The sequence below is a fragment of the Falco naumanni genome, chromosome 9 (assembly GCF_017639655.2).
Source record: "Falco naumanni isolate bFalNau1 chromosome 9, bFalNau1.pat, whole genome shotgun sequence".
In the NCBI taxonomy this organism is placed as follows: Eukaryota; Metazoa; Chordata; class Aves; order Falconiformes; family Falconidae; genus Falco; species Falco naumanni.
The window spans coordinates 22274231-22295069 of NC_054062.1; the positions used below are offsets into that span (position 1 = coordinate 22274231).

Below are 20839 nucleotides of genomic sequence, written 5' to 3' on the forward strand. Positions count from 1 at the left end.
GATTATATCATGCACTGTGCTGAATACTGTTCTAGCAAGCATGTACCATTTATAGAGACTGTTCTTGTTGCCAGTCTCACAGCAGAAGCTCTGAGGAATGAAGAGCATTGTCTAAAGACACTCAAAGGCAAGAATGAAGCCAAGCTCCACTGTGTCCAGGGAAGTGACCTTACATCAATAAACTCTTGTGTGCAGACTCCACTTCATTAAATCAATATGAACATATTAATGTCTCCCTTTTCCAAAAAGCAACTCCAGTTATCTTAGACTCCCTCCCACCTCCTCCCTGATCAACTCAGATGCCCACCTTGCTCTGCCTCCAGTTTTACAAGAGACACAGTGCAACGCCTCCATGCCAGTTGCTGTGGTTTTGACAATTCACTTACCTCCACAGTGAACTCTCGGTAACACTCCCCAAGTTGAAGTCGTACAGCTTTGTCAGAATGAGAATCACCTAGGGAGGGGGAAGGGAGGGAGGAAGAGAAAGGGAAAAGAAGGGGGGGGGAGGGAAGAGAGAGAGTTTCCCTTTAGACTGTGTAACAATACACAAGGCATCTGAAATCACCCAAAGGAGAGTTTAGCATTTATCCATTAAAGTTGAGGTATTATAGGATCAAGTTTTAAAAAAATTAATCATTAGCTTAATGTATCATGCAACCAGTAACATTTATTTTAATCTCAAAATGTTTTGCATTTGAAATCAAGCATGCCAACAAGAAGTAATCAAACATTGTAAGCCGCTCCCTCTACAGCAATGGTTATTCAAGGTGGAATCAGATGTGCCCTTATTAACAGCTCAATCAGAAATTACAGTCAGCTTTTCCTGTTTCTCAAGGTGCTACCACAAATTGTTGAGTCTCCATGGAAAGAAATGGCAAGTTTGTTTACAAAGATCCCTACCCAGCAAAACAGCCCCTTTTGCCCAGAATGAGCTTTGCTGTTCCCTATTTGCTGTCACTGACTCTAGGAGCATGGGAATTTCCACAGGCTATATCACTTTTCTGCAGTGGTAAAATAGAGGGGCACAGCGTAACATTCAGCTTTGACACTGAGCAAGACAAAACTTCAGCTGTATCTAGTGCTCAAGGAGAGTCAGAGCCTTCAGGACCCACTGACTAACTTTCTGGTGAGCCATGAAAATTCTCGATTCATGTCCTTGCAAAACTGAGGTAGAAAGAGAGGGGAGATAAGCAGTACATATCCTTTGTGCTCTGACCTCAGATTTCACAGGTAAAAGTAACCCTCCTAGTTACCAGCTACACTGCCCAATGCCCCTCTCTCCCAAAAAAGGCAGCTATGCAGTGCAATAACTTGAGAGCCTCCGAGCAAGCTCCCGGGCTCAGATGGGATGGGAACTTCTGCAGAAAGAATAGAGGCTCTTTACTAGAAGTTAAAACCACTGGAGCACCTGTGCTCCTTGATTTTTTAGCATAATGTCACGTAGTACATTCCCTTGGATTCTATGGGACCAGCCTCAGGAAGAGCTCTTGGGCATCTCTTCATTTTTGGTTTGCATCATTTTAGCTTTTCAGCATTGTTTCCTCCTTGTAAGATTCAAGGAGGCTGGTTTCCCTTGCAGCTGCTTTGGGTTTGCTTTGTTAACGGGTACTTCACAGCTAAAAGGTAGGTCCAAATGAGAGATGTGATCCCAGTGGTTGAGTTTGTTAATGTTCTCCAATGCAAAAAGGATTTTTGCTACTACAAAAGCCACATCGTTCTCCTCTCACAGCAGTGGGACCCACCACACCTTTCATTCACGTTTCCCAGCTGAAAGGCTGCTGGGTGAGGAGTTTAAAGCTTTGCAGAAAAATGCCAAAGGATTAATCAATATCACAATGGCTGCAGCAGTCGGTTCAACTGTCAGCTAATACTGGGAAGAGACCTGTTCAAATTGTAAGGGACCTTCGTACGTGACTATGCAGCCAGTGCCAAGCTTAATGGCTTTAGAATAGATGCTCTGAGCACTCCTCTCTCTACTGGATTCACTTTTCCTGTCCCCAATTTCATTTTGTCCCTTTATTTCCCCACACAGAGACCTTTAAGAGGAAGATAAAAGCCAAGCTGCTTCCAGCAGGGTCTGAAAAGAAACCTGCCAGGCAGATTTGAGTCAGCATATGCAAGCCCATGTCAGCTGAAACCGATGCTGTGCAGTGCAGAAATAAGGACAATATCCTTTTTATCACAATTTAAACCCTGCACACACCTTCCCATACAAATGGGAAGAGCCAGCTGCAAGTTGCACCAACCAAGGTTTGTATACCTCCTCCCCTTACACCAACCGAGGGAAGCAGTGCAGCCTGCTCCCAGCTAAAACCTGAGGAGAGTGATATTTTTAGGATGTTCCCTGTAGTCCCGGAGGGGCCCCAACAGGACCCCTCTCAAGGCTCTCTAGGAAGCATTGCACCACAGCACAAGTCCTGCCCTACCAGAAATTACACATCCTTAACACTTATAATTGTGGTAAAGTTTCATAAAGTTATTTTTCCAGTTTCAGAGTCTAATCATGTTGAAGCCAGCAGGATGACTTCTGCTGAGTTCAGTGGATCCTGGATCCAGCCCTAAACATATTAAATAAAATCTCCATGTCCTGGTCAATTTTCAACAGAGTAATTCTACCTTTAGTCGCAACTACAACTAAAGGCAGCATCCGTACTCTTCCAGCTCTTTGTGTGTCTCTTCCCAGATCTGCTGTGCCCTACATTTTTGAAAATGTCACTTATCTATTATAAACCTTGCAAACCACAGGATAACACCAGCTTTACAGGAGTGGGTTGAATCCTACTCGATTCCTGGGTATAAATCCAAAGTAAGAGCACATTGTTTAGTACAGCTTTTCTGGATTTTTGCCCAGGATGACTAACAAAAATCCAGTTCTGCCTGCTGTTAATGCATGGAAAGCAAAAGCATGAGCATCCCTTCGCAGTTAAATCTCACAAAGGATCCCAAGAAATAGCAGGAGTTGCCTGAGGCAGTGGTAATACATAGTACTTTCACCTACAGCAACCTGTCCATAAAATCACAACACTGCTGCCCCACAGCCCCAGATAGCCTTCACCTTGTCCTCACTTGCTTTTGAAACAAGACACTTCAGCTTCAGTAAGGGCAACTCTTGCAATGGTTTGGGAGTTTGAAAACCAGAGAGGATTGCAGAGGCTGAACACGCAGCTTTCCCCAGAAAAGCTGTGAAAGCATGTTCCCCACAACATGCCCCATGAGACCACGGAGCAAATGTAACTACTAAGGCAGTGTCACGTGCGGTTAAGACACAAATCAAAGCCTGAACGGCACGGCTGGATCCTGAGTTGTTTTCACAGGCTGCTTTTGGCACAGCATTGCAAAGGAAACTTCAAAGCACTCCAAGAGGCTGTTCTGAGGCCTCCACATCATGTTGCCCCAACCGTGCTAAGAAACTAGAAGCAGGGATATCAGGGGCAGATGTGGGCTAGTACCAGATTTTCTAAGACATTCTATTATTTGCATGCTTTAGTTGAAAAGGATGGGACAAAACATAAGGAAAATTGGACGTATTTTTCCAAAACTGAGTTCTGACAGAAGAAAAAACGGAAAAGAAAAAACCCTCATTGACTCAAGCTGAGACATTTGATTCTGATTTCTACTTTGTAGTTGAAGAAGCTTAGCTTGTTTTTGTCAACACTAACACATAACCATGGCTTTTCTGTGCCAAAGTAATTGTGCATGAAAATCTTGAAAGTTTTTATTTTAAAAGCTGAATTCAATAGGAAATTGGAGTTTTCACATTTAATGTACTATTTCAAAAGAAAAATAAACATTTTCTTCCCCTAAACTAAGGGAAAGCTAGAATTGCCCCACCATAGAAAACGTCCAGTCTTCAACCTAAACTAAGATGAAAACATTTTTTCTCTAGGGAAAAGAAATAAAAATTTTAAAAGTTCCAAGTGTTATTGATTCAGAAACAGCAAAAACTTAAGCATTCTTTAATCAAAATAAATACCCTTATAGTGCCAAATGAAACCGTTTCTGTTCATCAAACCAATCTCCCCAGAATTAATTTCAGGTCAGCTCAATACTAAACCATGTTTTTCTCTGGGGTCATACTGCTCACTCCAGGGAATACAGCTCAGATGTGAAATTTCCACCCCCCCACTCCCACCCCCATCTCCTATGGGCCAGCTTCCACACAGCCACAGGGCACTTCCCAGGACACCCGGGGGCAGGTGTCCCTTGGGGCAGCTCAGCTGGTCGAGAATGAAATAAGCACATGAGAATGAAATGTCCTGCACAGCCTGCAGGACAGTGAGGAAATAAGCCAGGCTGAATTACAACTCCCTCAAGGCAATACAAACCCTCTGGAAAATGCAATTTCAAGCTGAGTTTACACAAAACTAAATGACCTGAATAATTCAATAAATTGTTTTGGTTTTCTACACAGAAGTGGGGATAGAGAAAGGATAATCAGAAAAAATATCTTTTCTTTGGAAACAAGTAACATTCCAAGTCCTGCAAGAATTTCCTTATACGCTTTATTTTACACACATGCCCCTCCACAGTCCATATGTTTTCATTGTGCAGAAACTACCACTGTCTGCTGAATACCCTACTATAAGGCTCGGATGACAAAAATGCCAACCTCTGTCAATTAATTATCTTCAGTGATTTACACTACAACACAGATTAAAAGTCTCTGGCACTGAGAAATCCCACCAGCATGCTGTATAGTATACTGAAACACTAAATCCACATTTAATAGGATGGACCACTTCTCTAAAATAAGGCCAGCATGTCTCCAAGACTGCCCAATCCGGCACCCTTGAGTCTTGACGCAATTTGGCTGGCAGGAAAGCACAAAACAAAATATAATCAGAAACAGTAGCCCAGGTTTCATTCTATCTTGAAAACACATCCCTGAAGGGATTCCTGTTGTTCAGACAATTATTAGGAATCTCTGAGCCCATAAATCACAAAAGTGCTCAGAAGCTCTTCAGAGTATTTGGTGGCATAACAATCTTTCATGCCCATAAAATTTTACTATGAAGGAAAATTACTTTGGTTCATTAAACCCTCCTCCAGATCTTGCCAATTCTAAACTGCAAGAGTGCTTTGCATACACCCCACAGTGGAATATATAATTCTTTTTCCCACAAATTCAAGTGTAAAGGCATTGCAGTTCCCTCAGCAGGTTGCCAATGAACTTCAGGACAACAAAAAAGTGCCACATCAAAAAGGCAGCCATGCACCTGTATCAGGCGGTGCTTGTATCAAAGACAGGAGAGAGAAGAGCACAGCAGCCAGAGAGAATAGGTGAACATTTCAGCTAGACATCTGAAAGGCCAGCACTGATCCACCTCAAGAGATTCATCTTCTAAGTGAACTGGCTTTATCAGCACAGAGATCAACACAACACATCAGTATCCCTATCCACGTATTTACCAAGCATAATCAATAATGAGCAAAGGGATGAGCACCAGGCAGCGCACAGCACAGCAAAGAGATCGCAGACAGATTTACGTGTGAAAAACGAGAGCTCTCCCACTCACTCTGGTGTGCTGGGATCTCCATTTCCTACCTACAGACCTATTTCCATGATCTTTACAACAATTTCTCGCCCCTACACCAGCCACAGGAAGCTTGTCTGCAATTTTCATCTGCCTTGCCCCAATCCATAACAGAGTAACAGCACCCGACAAGTAAATTCAAATATGAACAACCACACAGTACTGGGAACCAGTATCAGTAAATTGCTCACAGCTGAAGGCAAATTAGCTTAAAATGCTCTGGGATCTAAAAGCCAACAGCACTGCTCTATGGGGATCCCTAGCTGTTTCTTTATTTTTTTGATTGGGTTGGGGAGGGTTGTTTGGTTGGGTTTGGTGAGGGTGGGTGATTTTTTTTTGGTGGTGGTGGTGGCATTTTTTAAGGCACAAAATTAATAATTAAAGATTAACTGATCAACATAATCACGAAGTTATTCAGGGTGATGAATATGCTAAGTAAGGAGGCCTTTCACATAATCTCTGCATTCAAAGCTAGTTCAGGCAAAATCCACCAACACCAGCCTAATTTTCCCCACACTAACACTCAGAAGATGGGAAGAGGATCATTTATATGTTCTCGTGCTTAAGTGTGTGGTGGGTTGACCCCAGCCAGCAACTAAGCACCCACGCAGGCCCCGGCAGATGAGCGAGGGAACCAGAAGAGCAAAAATGAGAGAAATCTGTAATTCCAGACAAATACAGTTTAATAAGTGAAGGAAAGGGAGGGGAGGGAATAAAACACCACGCAAGCAACGCAAAGGTGGTCACTGACTGCCTCCCACAGCAAACCATTGCAAAGCCAGGCTCTGAACAACGGCTACTTTAGAAAAGACTGCTCCACAGTTGTTATTGCTGAGGATGATATCGTATGGGACTGAATACCTCTTTGGCCAATTCAAGTCCGCTGTCCCAGTTATGACCCCTCCCGAGTTCTTGACTGCCCTCCCCCCTACTCCTAGGGAAGGCAGGGTAAGAAACAGAAAACCTGACACTGTGAAGCACTGTTCAGCTATACCTAAAACATTGGTGCTATATCAACACTGGTTTAGCAAAAAAATCAAATTGTAGCATGACCTGGGATGCTCTGAAGAAAATTAACTCCATTCCAGCACAAGTATTTTCCTAGATCAAGGTACAGTGGTTCTCAAAAACAATTACTACATAACTCTGGTCCCACCAAAATCACTTCACACAAATAGACTCTCAAAAACATATGCATGCATGTGTGTGATCACACTACACACCATCACCATCCTCATTTACCTTGGAGATCTAAGTGCTGTTGCCAATACTCAAGAGTGCCATCTCCAGTTGTGAGACGCATATACCATTATTACAAAGCTCTCAGGTGAGGAATTTAAATTCCACAGATTCTACAAGCATCACCACTGTGAAATAAGTCAAGAAATGTCATCTTTGTTTTACAGATGAGAAACCAGAGGCAGAGAGAGATGAAGTGTTTCTCTACATGGGAACACTCAGAAAGAATAATCTAAATCAACTTTTAAGAGTTTGGTTCAATTCGCTTTGCAAATACATCGGAAAAATCAAATTAAAGACCACTTTACTCTGAAAAAATGTCTCCATCCAGAAATTTAAATATCTGAAATAATCCACTCCAAATTAATTAATTTAAGCTAAAGCGCATCACCTGGAATATAAAGCACCATTCCAAATTCACCCACAGTAATAGAGCGATTAGCAAAAAAAGGAACACATACACTTTTAAACACCAATCTACACCCTGCCTGGTGAGCACAGCTGAAAAAACATTATCTCAAGCTATGAGCAGTTAAGGAATAGCAGCACATCCTAAAACAGAAGAAGAAAACAACAGAAGCACTAACAAGAAACACAGGCCAAATCCTGACTGCTGGAAATCAATGGCACTTTTGCAAGACTAAAGTTACGTTAACCTAAGCAGCAGCAAAGTTTTGTGGGTGGTTTGTTTTTTGTTTTTTGTTTTTTTGATCTGTAAAGACATAAAAATGATCAGTGGGTGACTTCAGGCTATGCAGGCAAAAGAACCCTCTGAAATTGAAGAAGACAAGCCCCAAGATCACACACAAAAGCAAAACATGTTCCAATGAACCTGTGATCTCCAAACAGCTGAGACTGTCAAACGTGTCCTCAAAACAAGAACCAGTAACTAAAAGAAAGCTATTCTCCTTTAATCCTCCTTTGCCTGTGTGCCTTTTCACTTTCCAGTATGAAAACTGCCACAGTATGCTCTTTCTGTCCCCTATCCTCCTCCCTTTTCAATGTAAATCAGGCAGCAGAATAAGTGGCAGCCAGAGCCCAAGAAGTCTTCCCATGAATTCCCCTGGGACACCGGAGACAGATCACATTATCTTCACAAACAAGCCCTCGGGATGTAAGCAGCAGTTTCAATTTTCCTTGTACAGGGCTTGCGGTGAATGAACACAATGCGGGCATGAGTGGGAACAGGACACAACACCAAAACCACTACTACAGTGCTTTGCAGAAAGAACCAGCTCTGGAAAGCCCAGCTCCCTCCTCCTGCACGATTACCAGCAGGAGCAGAGCAGGAATCCTTGTACGTCGATCCTCTATTTCGTTAATTCAAGGGCAAGCCCAGACTGTCAGAGAAAAAGCACCCATTGGCATCAACACTGAGACACCTCTTCCAGTATCATAGGTTTACCTTTCCAGACTCACACAAATCTAGAAAGGATTTTGAATTGAACCCATCAGGGTCTTTCATGCTTTTGGTTTTAAACATTTTGGTGCAGGGACTGTAATTTAGGGTATCTTCAGAGGTGTCTTGCACATAGGAATCTATGCCATGGTTGTGAATGCAGCTGAACACCACCACCACCACAGCAATGACTAATGCCTCCAGGACTCAGAAGAGGAATCTGACTACAATGTTTAACAATAACATGGGAAAAGAAGTCAGATTCTCCTCCTCCCAAACCACAGACTCCAAGTATCACCCAAATAAGGGGTATTCATAAGGGCTAGCTGTACAGCATCTGCAAGTCAGCCACATTGCCTTTCCATCTCTACTATGTACCAAAAATTGGACAAATCTCTCACACAGAAAAAGAAGAAATGTTATTTCCTTTAAAAATTGGTAAATCCTGCCTGAGTTTCAGCAAATATACCTCCTGCATAATTACATGTTTACCTTTAGTGCACACACACACACAAAAAATTACAGCCACATTCTTAACACCTCCTTCCTAAAGAAATAAAAGAAAAGCCTCCAGCAAGGTTAACAACCCTGAAAGAGCAGCTGGATTCTGTTGCAGAGCCCTAAACAGAGCTACCAGGTCAGATCACAAAGCCTTTGTCCTCTTTGCAGGGAGGATCACTCCATAAAAGCTAAGTATTATTAGAACTATTAGCCACAGCATCAGGAGAGTGTCTGGGAAAGGCATGGTGAATTAGCCACCTTTTTAAGAAAAAACACGATAAAATACAGGAGACATTTAAGCAGAATTCCAGACCATTAGGAATAAACACACTGGAGGTGGGTGAGGGTGGACACACCAATATACTACCAGCAGGCTTGCAAGTAGCACTAGTCAGAGAAGTCAAGAGACAGAAAAGACCCCCAGGTTATCTGACCTATCCCCCTGACAAGGCACAGTTATGCTCCACAGAATCTTCCCAGCTTTTCAGGATGGCCTTGCTGTACATAAATACATGTTCCCACCAGTAAAGACATCTAGATTGCTTAAAATAACAGAAGCCTGAGCTTTATCTCTGTGTAACTCAGTTAAACATAAATACAATCTCTCCTGGCAGGTAGTGATATGATTTAAGGGTCCCCTATCATACATTATTAGAGGTGATAGCAAAGAACTCATCATTTATTTTTATTGATTCAGGAACCCATACTGGATCATATCTCCCAGTTCTTTCCCTTTGCTAAGAAGCCTCCACCAAAGCCTTGGGAACTTTAGTTTTGTCTTTTTTCCACTTTTTTGTCTTCCTTTTAAAGCTGTGCATGCACATGCCTATCCAAGTTCAAGAAGCAAATGAAAAAAAAGGCCCCAGTTACCTTGCCAGCTCCAATTGGTTCTTTTTCCAATTATCTCCTGATACCATCTAGGAACCAGCAGTTTTTGTGCAGCAGTTTAACTCTGTGGAGTCACACACCTGCTGAAGGGCCATTTAAAGCTGCTGACATGGGGACCTGAAAAGAAGGAATGACTTGAACTCCAAGTGTGGGTACACTACCTTCACAGGACAGTTCTCAAAAAAAAAAAAAAAAGAAGGTTGACAGAAGGTAGGACAGCACAGCCCTTTGAAATGGTATAAACTGCCAAGATAGGTGAGGGTTTTCCTTGAGGACTGAAGACAAAACTGACTGGTTCTGTAAAGGAAACTAAGTGTTGGGGAAATTTGCATCTAAGCCATTTCTGAAAGGAAGAGAAGACAAAGCTCCCGTAAAGCTGATTTTTCAAGAAAATTCAAATTGCTTATTGTTCTTCCATGTCAGGCTGCAGGCTCTATTCAGGAACTCTCACTCCTCTCACACACACACTCCCTCTTTTTCTCCCCTCCTCTCTACCACATATATACATATATAAATACTACTGATCTTCCTCAGATTCCAGTTCACAACTCAGATCACTGGTGTTGAACAGAGCACAGGCAAGAGATTCCCTCTCTTCCCAGGGACAGGAAAGAGACTAAAGAAGCCGCTGAAGCCCTTTCCAGCCTCTCGTCTATGACCCAAAGATTTACTTGTTCATTTGGAAATGCCTCACTGCTGGCTCGGAAGAACAGCAGCAGGGAATTAGGTGCCACGCCACAGAAACACATGCCAGTTGCGCTTCCTAAAACACGGAGCCTTGCCACCAACGTGACAGCAAGAGAAGGGTGCTGGAGAAGCCACCATATCAGCAGTGCAGTCTGGTCACTGACCTGGCACTCAGAGTGGGGGTGAGCCTCCCCATTCTATTCCCAGCTCACCCACCCACAGACATTAATTTGTGATGACAATGTTATGGTGAGACAGTATTATTCAATTTTGAACAATATTACCCTGAGAAAATATTCTTCTCCCTCCAGGGGAACCAGTCCAAAAGTTGGACTTTCACAGATCTTACCATAGAAAGGAAAGGATGTGGCTGTTCAGAGAAATGCCCTTGTATCTTCTTTTAATCGCCAGTTAAAAGACCTTCCACACCTGCCACTGAATCCTTATTACCAACAAATCCAAGTACCTTGGATTTTGGCTTATTCCCTTCCTCACCACATCCCAGGGAAACAAGCATTATTGCTGTTTGCCAGATGACAAATTTAGGACAGAGGGCAAGAAGGCAAAATGCACAAATTGTTCTATTATGGTTCTGCAGATACCAAAGTCCACACTTAGATTTTCCCCCACATTTACTGCCCAACCGCAAATGACTGTATCATCATTACAAAACTGTTCAGCTTTGGGCCCCTCATTTCCGGAGGGACACAGAGGTGCTGGAGCATGTCCAGAGACGGGCATCGGAGCTGGGGAAGGGGCTGGAGCACAAGGCTGATGAGGAGCGGCTGAGGGAACTGGGGCTGTTCAGCCTGGCCAGGAGGAGGCTCAGGGGGGACCTTAGTGATATGACAAGAGGAAACAGACTCAAGTTACACCAGGGGAGATCCAAGTTGTTTTTTAGGAAAAAATTCTTCACTGAAAGGCTTGTCACGCACTGTAACAGGTTGCCCAGGGAGGTGGTGGAATCACCATCCCTGGAGGTGTTTAAAAAATGCAGAGACGCAGTGCTTAGGGACATGGTTTAATGATGGACTTGGCAATGCTGGGTTAATGGTTGGACTAGATGATCTTAAAGGTCTTTTTCAACCTAAATGATTCTATGATTAGTATAAAACCATGATTTAATTGTAGTTCTTTAAATACATGTTGGTAGAATATTTATAAATATACTAAGTTGGGAAAGTGAAATATGACAATCATCACTGAAAGAATAAGGTAAATATATAAGTGATAGTTTGGAATATCTGAGTGAGTATCACAGGCAACTTGGGTCAGTCAGGCTGAGCAGGACAAGAAAATGCTGGAGGTAGGAGACAAGCACGAGTCAGGGCTCTCTGCAGACAAAAGGTCAGAAGCAATAGTTAGAGTGCTAACTAGCCAATTAACATATTTTTTACATTATTATAGATTCAACAAAGATTAAATGATCTGATTATCTTATATATTAAGGCAATAAAAATGTAGTCTGTCCAATTGCACTCTTCTGACCTTGAACCTATGTTTATGCAGCAGTTCCTATCTGCAGATGCTCAAAACTACTTTGAAACTTAGTAGCTCAGCTGTGGTAAGGTCAGCTCTGCCCTCGCAGCATCTTTTCCTACTCCATGTTCCTTTGAACTAATCTTTAACCTTGATTTCAATCATTTTTATTATATTTGTCTTCATTTTTATTCTGTCTTCATCATGTGCATACATTTCATCATCACTACAGTGCCTGAACCCTTTGTGCCATAGCTAGTTAGTTGGTTGGTGGGGGGTTTGGGTGTTGTTTTTGGTTTCAGTGTTGGTTTTTTTTGTTGTTTTGGGGTTTTTTTTTTGGTTGGTTGTTGTTTTTTGGGGGGAGGCTGTTAGATTTTTCTTTTGGGGGGGTGATCATTTCCTGTGTGTGTTGTGTCATTAAGTAGTTAAGCAAAATTTTTTTCATCTGTTGCTGTGAAAACACACTCACTCTGGGCAATTTCCTTTCTTTGTTCCTGTGCAGAGCAGCTCCTTGCTCATGCCAAACACCCCACCACCACCACCCCGAGCCCTGATATTATCTCCTTTGAAGGGCCTCATCTAGCAGCCTTTTATGAAATCTAGCTCACTAGGTATTTACAGAAACTGGGCTGGGAAGGATACACCAAGGTATACATCCACCACATTGAGCCAGCCAGATGTAACATCCTCCCTCATCTAAGGGAAATAAAACAAATTCTGTTCTTCCTGTGGAGTCCAGGACAGCTGTGCTAACAGCACATGACACTAGCAACAGCTTCCATGATATGCAACAGAACAGAGGACAGAATTCTTCAGTTCAAGATTCATCTTCCCCCTTCTTTATGAGGCAGCCAAGCTTCAACACCATCCCCTCCAGAGAGCAGCCCTAAGCACAGGGCCAGAGCTGTCTGGATTCTGCCTGATAACCCAGCGAACTTGTATGGGCCAGCTGATAGACATCCACAGTCGGCAGGTGCCATGGTGTTCAGCTCTGCCTCCAGCTGACACTTAACTACATCAGCAAGAAAGAATGGCCATGATCTGTATCACAGTAGTCTGTACATAGCCTCACCACAGATAATGTAGCCTCCCAGAAAGTGGAATAGGATACGTGACCAGGTGTTGTCCTGTCTGCCTAACAGAAGGGACACACCGTGTTTTCTCCTCCTTCATGCCTGGACACAGAAAGACTTCAAAACTGTGAATTCAAGGGACTGATGGGATGCCTTCCTCCAGAGCAGGCCCCTAAGATGCCCTACTATGGGAACCTAAGTTAATGCTAAGGATTACTCCAGACAGTAAGATGCTGCAACATCCACACTCCATGGACTTAACCCTGGGATATACCCAGGGCCTAAGAGGGAGAGTAAAGGCAGAAGAGGGCCCTGAACCCCCAGTTCAGAGCTCTGGTTTGTCACTCAAGCCAGACAATCCATCTTTCAAAGCAGCCAGTTACCAGTTTTGTGCCTGCCAAGGAAATAAAGCTTTGGAAGAAAGACACAGATAACACAATATGAACATTTTTCCCCATCTGAGTACTTCCTAAACACAGGTAAAATATATTTGCTTAAAATCTGATCCTGTAGGAAAGAAAAGTTAAAAAAAAAAAAAAGAAAAAAGCGCCCCACACTTCTCTGCCCCCCAAAAAACTGTCCTCTGAAGTTCTGGCACCAACTTCAACAAACTTAAGGGGAGGGGGGAGCATGGAAGAACGTGTCAGGATTCACAATAAAAATCATAACTTTTGATGTCAGCTCAATATTGCAGTTTTGGGGGGCAAATTAAGAAAAAAAACATTCATCTGGTTTTGAGCTCTGTTAGAAAGAAAATATATTTTTCCCACTTAGAAATACCTTGTACTAATGTCTACATGGCAAGATGTAGAACAGCACAGTTAAAGCTGTCAAGGGCAATTTTTCTTACAGACTTAAGTGTTCTGTTACTTAAAAAAAAGGAGCTGAGAAAATAGAGGAACTTGAATTCAAATCTCCTTTAATGCAACATTATGGCTGAGAATTTCAAAGTTGAAAAGGTAGGAAAATTAGAAGTACATATTGTATGTCATGCACATAGATAGTATAAAAGAGGCAAATCACCACTGCAGAAAACCAAAGTACTATTGACTTCTGCAACCCTTTTAGGGTTGGTTGGGGCCCAGGGACATTTGGTCAGTTGAAAATACCTACTCACTCCATAGTGCACCCTCACTGCAATAGAAAACTTTCAGAATGTTTGACTTTGTGAGATCTCTCTTTCTTTTACTTAGGGACCTAAAAAAAAATAAAATATCTTTGTTTGGAGCCGAAAAATTCTTGCCCTCTATTATACAGAGAAACTGAAGCACAGTCTTCATTTCAAGCCACTGCCTATATTCTTCCACATAAAAGAAGACTCAGGGGGGACCTTATTGCTCTCTACAACTACCTGAAAGGAGGTTGTGGGCAGGTGGGGGTCAGTCTCTTCTCCCAGATAACAAGGGCCAGTCAAAAGGAATCAGCCTCAGGTTATGACAGGGGAGGTTTAGATTGGAGGTTAGGAAGGATTTCTTCACTGAAGGGTGATAGAGCATTGGAACAGGCTCCAGGGAATCACTATCTCCTAAAAACCATGTAGATGTGTTGCTTAGGGACATGGTTTAGTGATGGACTTGGTAGTGCTGCGTTAACAGTTGGACTTGATGATCTCAAAGATGTTTTCCAACCTAAAAGATTCTATGATTCTAAGACCAACAGCAAGTGCTCCAAAAAGAATCTTTAGAAAACCCATCTATTTGGAACAGTGTAACCTGTTGTAAATTCAAATATACAACATAGCAGAATGAAGGTACTCCCCACTCCAGTCTTTTGAAAAGCAGTTTATGCAGGTCTCTCCAGTAACTACACGAGCACAAGACCAATTTCAACAGCTCTACAGTTCCCCCCATGAGACTACTGTTGTCAGAGCAACTCTCATTAGAAATTTTATACTAAAAACAGGCATCAGGGACTCAGCCTTGAACAAAGCTGTCAGAGCGTCATGGAGTCCTCCACTGCATCAAAGAGCTCAAGTCATCCCTCATTGCTGCATTTTGTTTTTCTTAAAACCCTAGCTCTTGGAGGCCATTAATGACCTAAAACAAAAACAAAACAAAAAAAAATCCCAATCTGAGTTCTTACTTTTCTGAATTCAGAGGGTTTCTTTTAAAATACACTCAGAACTCTAAAGTCTTTGACTTCTGCTTCCTAAAACACTCTAAATCTCATATACTGGGTTTTTTGGGGGGTTTGTTTGGGGTTTTTTTTGTGGTTTTTTTTTTTTTTTTTTTTTTTTTTTACACACACGTAGAGACAAATGTCTAGCTACATATCTATTTCTAAGTACGGCTGCAGCTACATAACGGTTTTAAACTCCATTGAGTTATTTTTTTTTTCCTCCCTCCTTAAAAAGATAGAAAATTGACTTGGAACTTTTTAGATGCCTCAGATTAGCAATGCTACAGTCAGAACAGCACAGAACACTCTTGAACAGCTATTGCTAGTACTTGCAGGTGCCATGAGCCCTTCACATTCAAGAATACTGGATTTACATTCAAACATAAAGGAAAAATAAAACCAACTTGATTCATGCACTCTTACGTCAGGAGAGCAGGGGGTATTTTTAGAGCAACAGCTTAGCATTCACAGCATGCATGGCATTCTTGATTAAACAAGAGATCCACATGAACATAATAAATCTGTAATTTCATTGGCCAAGCACTATGGAAACAATTTAGAATACACAGATTGCAATGTTAAGCAAACTACAGCCCATGTATAACACCCATGAATTATAGCAGCTTGGCAATGAGCTGACCAGTTGCTTCTCATGGCCTTTAATAACAATCATTCACATCTTCACAGCACCATAGAAATTAGAGATGCAAGAGGCATATTAGCTCATCCAGAAAATACAGGATTGTTCCCTACGGGATAATTGCTAATACTCTGTCCAAAGTGGATTTAAAGCAGTAAAGCAAGGTAGCCTCTTTAGCACGATTCCTCAGAGTGGCTGAAACTCAGTTCCATAAGGCTTTTTCTAGACATTAAATTTAAGCGTTTCCCCTCTTCAAAAAGGTTAAAGCTAGTCCAAGGAGCCTGGTCTCCTTTGGATTCCCCTCCAGTCAGTCAACAGAGGGGAGAGTTGGTCCCTTTTTGCTACAAAGCAAAAGTGTACAGACACTGACCTTCTTTGGCTAACAGCCTTCACAAACAGTTCTCCCCTCCACCCAGCTAGTCCTTTCCAGCTCTTGTCCATAACAGTACCCTCAGCATCACCTCCTCCCTTTGCTCACTACACAGGTATATAGACTCGCACCCGCTTCCACCTCAGAAGTCCTTTGGCCATGCATGTATGGATTTCACTCTAAATATTCATTATCTTTCACCTCACTGAACACTCCCAGCACCTGTCTGTGCACTATGTCCACTTCAGCCAAACCTCAAGGGGGACATGTGACAACATTGCTGGCCCAAGGACTGGGAGCTCTGGTGCAGGGGACAGAACCTCACTGCGTCCTATACTAGGGCAGTGGCTCTGGCACAAGGCTGTGTCTAGTTAAGTGTCCTTACTGCAAACCGTATCAGTCATGGCTCTGAATATCAAGCTGTATTTCTACCATTCAGTAAATACCCATATGCTGCATCAGCCCCCAGGAGAGTCCAGAGTTAACATGTGTACAAGAAGAACTCTGACACGCCTAGGAGGGAGGAAGAGGATTAGCAGACATAGGAATCATAATAAGTATACCACAATCCAGGCTAAATCCAAAGTCTTAAAGGAATCACAATACAGCACCCAACAGAACACCACTTTGCTTCATGCCCAGGAGAGTCGTTAAAGCCATCATGAGCAATCTGTAGGTAAAAGGTGGAAACAGCAACATATAGCACTAATTAGAACTTCAACAGACCCAAAGTGATGAAACCAAAAGTCTTCAGCCTGTACATGTTAGGTCAAGTGCTTTTTAAAAAACAAGAGATTAGAAGGTGAAATGATTTTCCACATAACAAGTCAGACTGGAACTCAGGATAAGGTGCTCCTTAACCCCAAGCATTCCACAAAGGCCCTTTCAAACTGAATCAAAACTTAGCATCACATGGGTAACAGCCCCAGTAACAACTCTGAGAAGTTTTTCGAGTCAGGGAAAGGAAAACAGCATGTACAAACTAAGCTGCTTGAGTTTTGCATCTAGCTTCATTTGCCTGGGAGAGGTTTCTTCTGAAATTGCTTCTATGACTCTTTCAAAACTTCTAATAAAAACTAACATGCCCATGACTAAGAAACCCTCTGGGATCTCCAGCTATTTGACCCTTACTCTTACACACACTACAAATTTTTCTGCTGTTAACTGAATTGTTGCTAAAGTTGGTCATATTCTTCTCGTTAAGTATCAGCATTCAACAAGTGCCCTAAATCACTTTCCTAAAATAAGCCTTAATCTCTACTATCATTGATATCCAGAGACATTTGCAAGCAGGATTTCAACCAGTCACCTGCATAAACTCACTCCATGAGCTTGTTACAATATCACAGGAAGGCAGAACTAGAAGGGACAACTTTCCGTCTCCAGCAATCCACAGAACATCATCTGTCCCCACCCTGCAAATCCTGACACTTCCCAACTCCTCTGAATAAACTTCGGACCTTCACTGCAAAAGTCAAAACAAAACAAAATACTACCAAAAAGATCTAATGTACCATAGGAAGACAGGAAAAGAAAAGTCAAGGACACTGCCACTGTCCTCCATCCTTGCAATAACGAGGAATCTGAGAAATGCCAAGATGATTGTCTGAAGTGGACCACAGAGAGCAGTAAACTATGTCAGATACACGACATCTTTCTGCTCCCTAGTTGAATGAGGACACGCTTTTTTTTTTTTCTGTTATTTTAAAACACTTTCCAAAATGCATGTTCACAACAAGAAGTGTCAAGTGTTTGGCTTGTATTAGCATTTTCAGGTAGATATCAGGGCACCCAAGGAAATAAGATATATAAAGAACAAGAGCAGAACTAACAGTTCTCTGTTATAGACCTCCCCTGTTCCATTCAGAAAGTGACCATGTTACAGTGAAGAGCTACGTTTATGTATCTAACAGTACCATAAAATCCTTCAGGATGAAAATCGCAAAGCAGCAATTTATTATTTCTGCCTTCTTGCCACAAGGAAAAAAAAAATGTAGTTTGAGGATGTAAAAGAAAGTTCTTCTTAACCTGAAAAATTACCTTCCTTTTGGGAAAGACAAACCACTCATAATGACAGAGGAAAATCTTTGGAAGTAGTAGCAGAGAAAGACATTAGAAGTGGCAATCACCATGCCAGACACACTACACTGCAGGGAAAGGGAAGAATGGCCAGATAATGAAATTACAGAGCATTGAAAATGTCAAAGAGCGACAGTGCTCTACCATCATTCACAGGTTATATGAGGCATTAACATGCTGATATCCCATTCCAATGACAAAGATGGCAACAAGAACAGTAAATAGTCCAAAATGAATCTGTTGCTGAGACCAGGAATTTAATGAAACAGGGAGACGGGCAGAAAATTAATCTTGCTTTCACTGTGCAGCCTTCAAACTGGAAAATGCTGGCCCTGTTCAGAAATAGTAATAGCACAGGGATGCATTATTTGACTTTCTTTATCTATGATCCCCCTGTACTTATGAGTCATCATCACAAAAACAGGTATCAAGTCTCACTAACAAGCATCAACCTTGTTGGCAGGCAATGACACAAAAGCAGCACTAAAGGAATTTCCAGTGAGGTATAGAGGAGGGGGGAAAAGTCCTTCACAATTAAGGTGATCGACTGCTACATCAGGGGTCCAGGGAAGACAGGGAATCTCTGTTCTTGAAGGTATTCAGAACCTGACTGGACAAGACGCTGACCAACTTGATCTAACGTCACAACTCGACCCAGCTTTGAAGCTGATTTGCACAGGAGCTGGACCAGAAGACCTGAAGACTCGCTTGCTACCCACCCCCATCCCCCCATATAACTCACTTTAAAATTTAAATTAGTTCTGTTCCCTGCAAGTAGAAACACCATTGATCAATGAGAAGCACAAGAAATCATGCAGCAGTAAAGCCAGAGGATGCTGTGTCTATCATGTAATGCACTTTTCTAACTTGCTTAAGATAGTCATTCGCCATAAAATAAAGAAAACCTCTCCACCATTTCTCCTATAAAAGCAAAAAAAAGACAAGGTGAGTCAAAATGTACACTCTGTTGATAGAAACCCACTTCTGGAGACAGCCTAATGGGTTGAAACACAACTTGGGACAAGCACAAACAAATTGTCAGATCCCAGACAGCTCCATGTGGATCCAACACGTATACCTCTACACATCCTCTCCAGATACAGCAACGCAGCACCATGCCCAGCAGTACCACATAAAGCAGCCAAGGCCGTGCTAGGACCATTTCCTCTGCAGAGTTAGGCTGCAGCAGAAATTCTGCACTGTACACCAAAATTCCAAATTCTCAGGTTTTCCTAGGTCTGGTACAGAAACAGTCGTCCTATTTTCAGCCCAACTATAAACTCTTCTATTGGAGGGCTGGAAGTAAGAGGGCTTCAAAAGGTCTGATAAGGTCAGAGCTAAAAAGCAGTTGATAAGGCTATCTGGCCTCGACACTGGTTTCTTACCAAGTTTAGATTTTCTGTTTCAAAGTTGTGTTTTAGAACCAAGTTCACCTAAACTTAATCAGGAACATATCTTTAACACATATAAAGCAAAATGAACAAAACCCTCGTTCACTTTATTTAATCTGGAAAACATAAAGTGGTTTCCTCATTCCATCAAGCAGATGCAAATTTAATTTCAGATCATTCCACTTTTTTTTCTGTAAACAAACAAACAAAGAAAATAAGCATGGGAAAAGAAACCCTTGGAAACTCTACCTCTTATCACATACAGTATGTGCCTCTCTCTCCCTGCTAGCCCATACCACGTTTAGCACTATAGTTTTCAAAGGCTGCTGGAATTCAATCTGCTAAAAGCGTGCAGTAAATGAGGCTTTGCAAAGTGCATATGTTCAGTAAGCGCAAGTACCTGGACATCTGTGCACAGGGGTGATTCATTCAGAGATGCGTGTAAGACAAAAGACCCGTCCCTACCGATTTCAGGAAGGCCAAGTTTTCACCACAGTTTATTGGCAGCGAGCCTGCCAGACAACAAACTTCACCAGCCTGTGAATCAAAAGTCTTTCCACCTGCAAGACCATGATTCCTTCCCTGCTACACAAGTGGATTTTGCATCATGTCCAGAAAGTAAAGTTCACCTGTTGCCCAATTAAGGTGTGGATAAGATTTATCACCTCAGGGCATTCTTAAATATGACCATCTTGTTCATTACAAGGGCATAACGTTCTTTCTCTCCATTGAGCAGTAGCCATGGATCAAGCGCAAGAGGTAGCCTCAGAGGCAGGTAGATGGATGTCATACTACTGCAAGGCAGAGTCATACACCCAATGCCTTATGGAGATGTACGGGCAGACAGTAAAGACCTTGGCAATATCTTTGTGACTCAAAGCCCATCCACTGCAGCAAAACAAATGAACAATAGCCAGCTCTGAACTGCAGCCTACACTCCTGATTATACCTGAAGTGTCTCCCAGCAACATCCAGGACTGAGATAGCACTTACCCATCAAAACATGCTGGAAACAGCAAACTGCATCTTTTGAACCTAGAAGCAGTTTCACATTCCACCTATTGGTGGAATAGGTGGAATAAAAGGGGACTCACTGCCCCCTTTACAGGAGTCACTCCTGAGATCTGGACACCACACAGATTTCTCTCTGTGGCCTGCATTCATAAAGCCCATGAAGTGACTGCCCAATGTGGGCACTACGTAGGAAAAGAAATCTGTGTTGAGACTGAATAAGGTAAGTGAGTTTGCTTTAAGGTCAGATCATACTTTGCCACTGTGTACTTGAAGTCATCAAAATGCTGCACAACTCAAGATTATTCTGGGGGTACCCTATAAGGAATGTAGCACCTAGGGATGCAGAGTCTGGACACTTCAAACACATGCATAAAGACACCACGGTGCACTGACAATTTCAAGTTGTTTCTGAAAGTTGTTGTTAGAA

General features: G+C 42.3%; 1 protein-coding gene across 1 annotated transcript in view; it reads right to left on the reverse strand.

Annotated features, from left to right (window-relative positions):
* Window positions 1-20839, reverse strand: part of SORCS3 (sortilin related VPS10 domain containing receptor 3) — a 302417-nt gene that overhangs the window by 207626 nt on the left and 73952 nt on the right. Inside the window, exon 2 of the mRNA XM_040606476.1 lies at window positions 387-454. Coding sequence (XP_040462410.1) covers window positions 387-454 — 68 coding nt within the window. The remainder of the gene's footprint in view (window positions 1-386; window positions 455-20839) is intronic.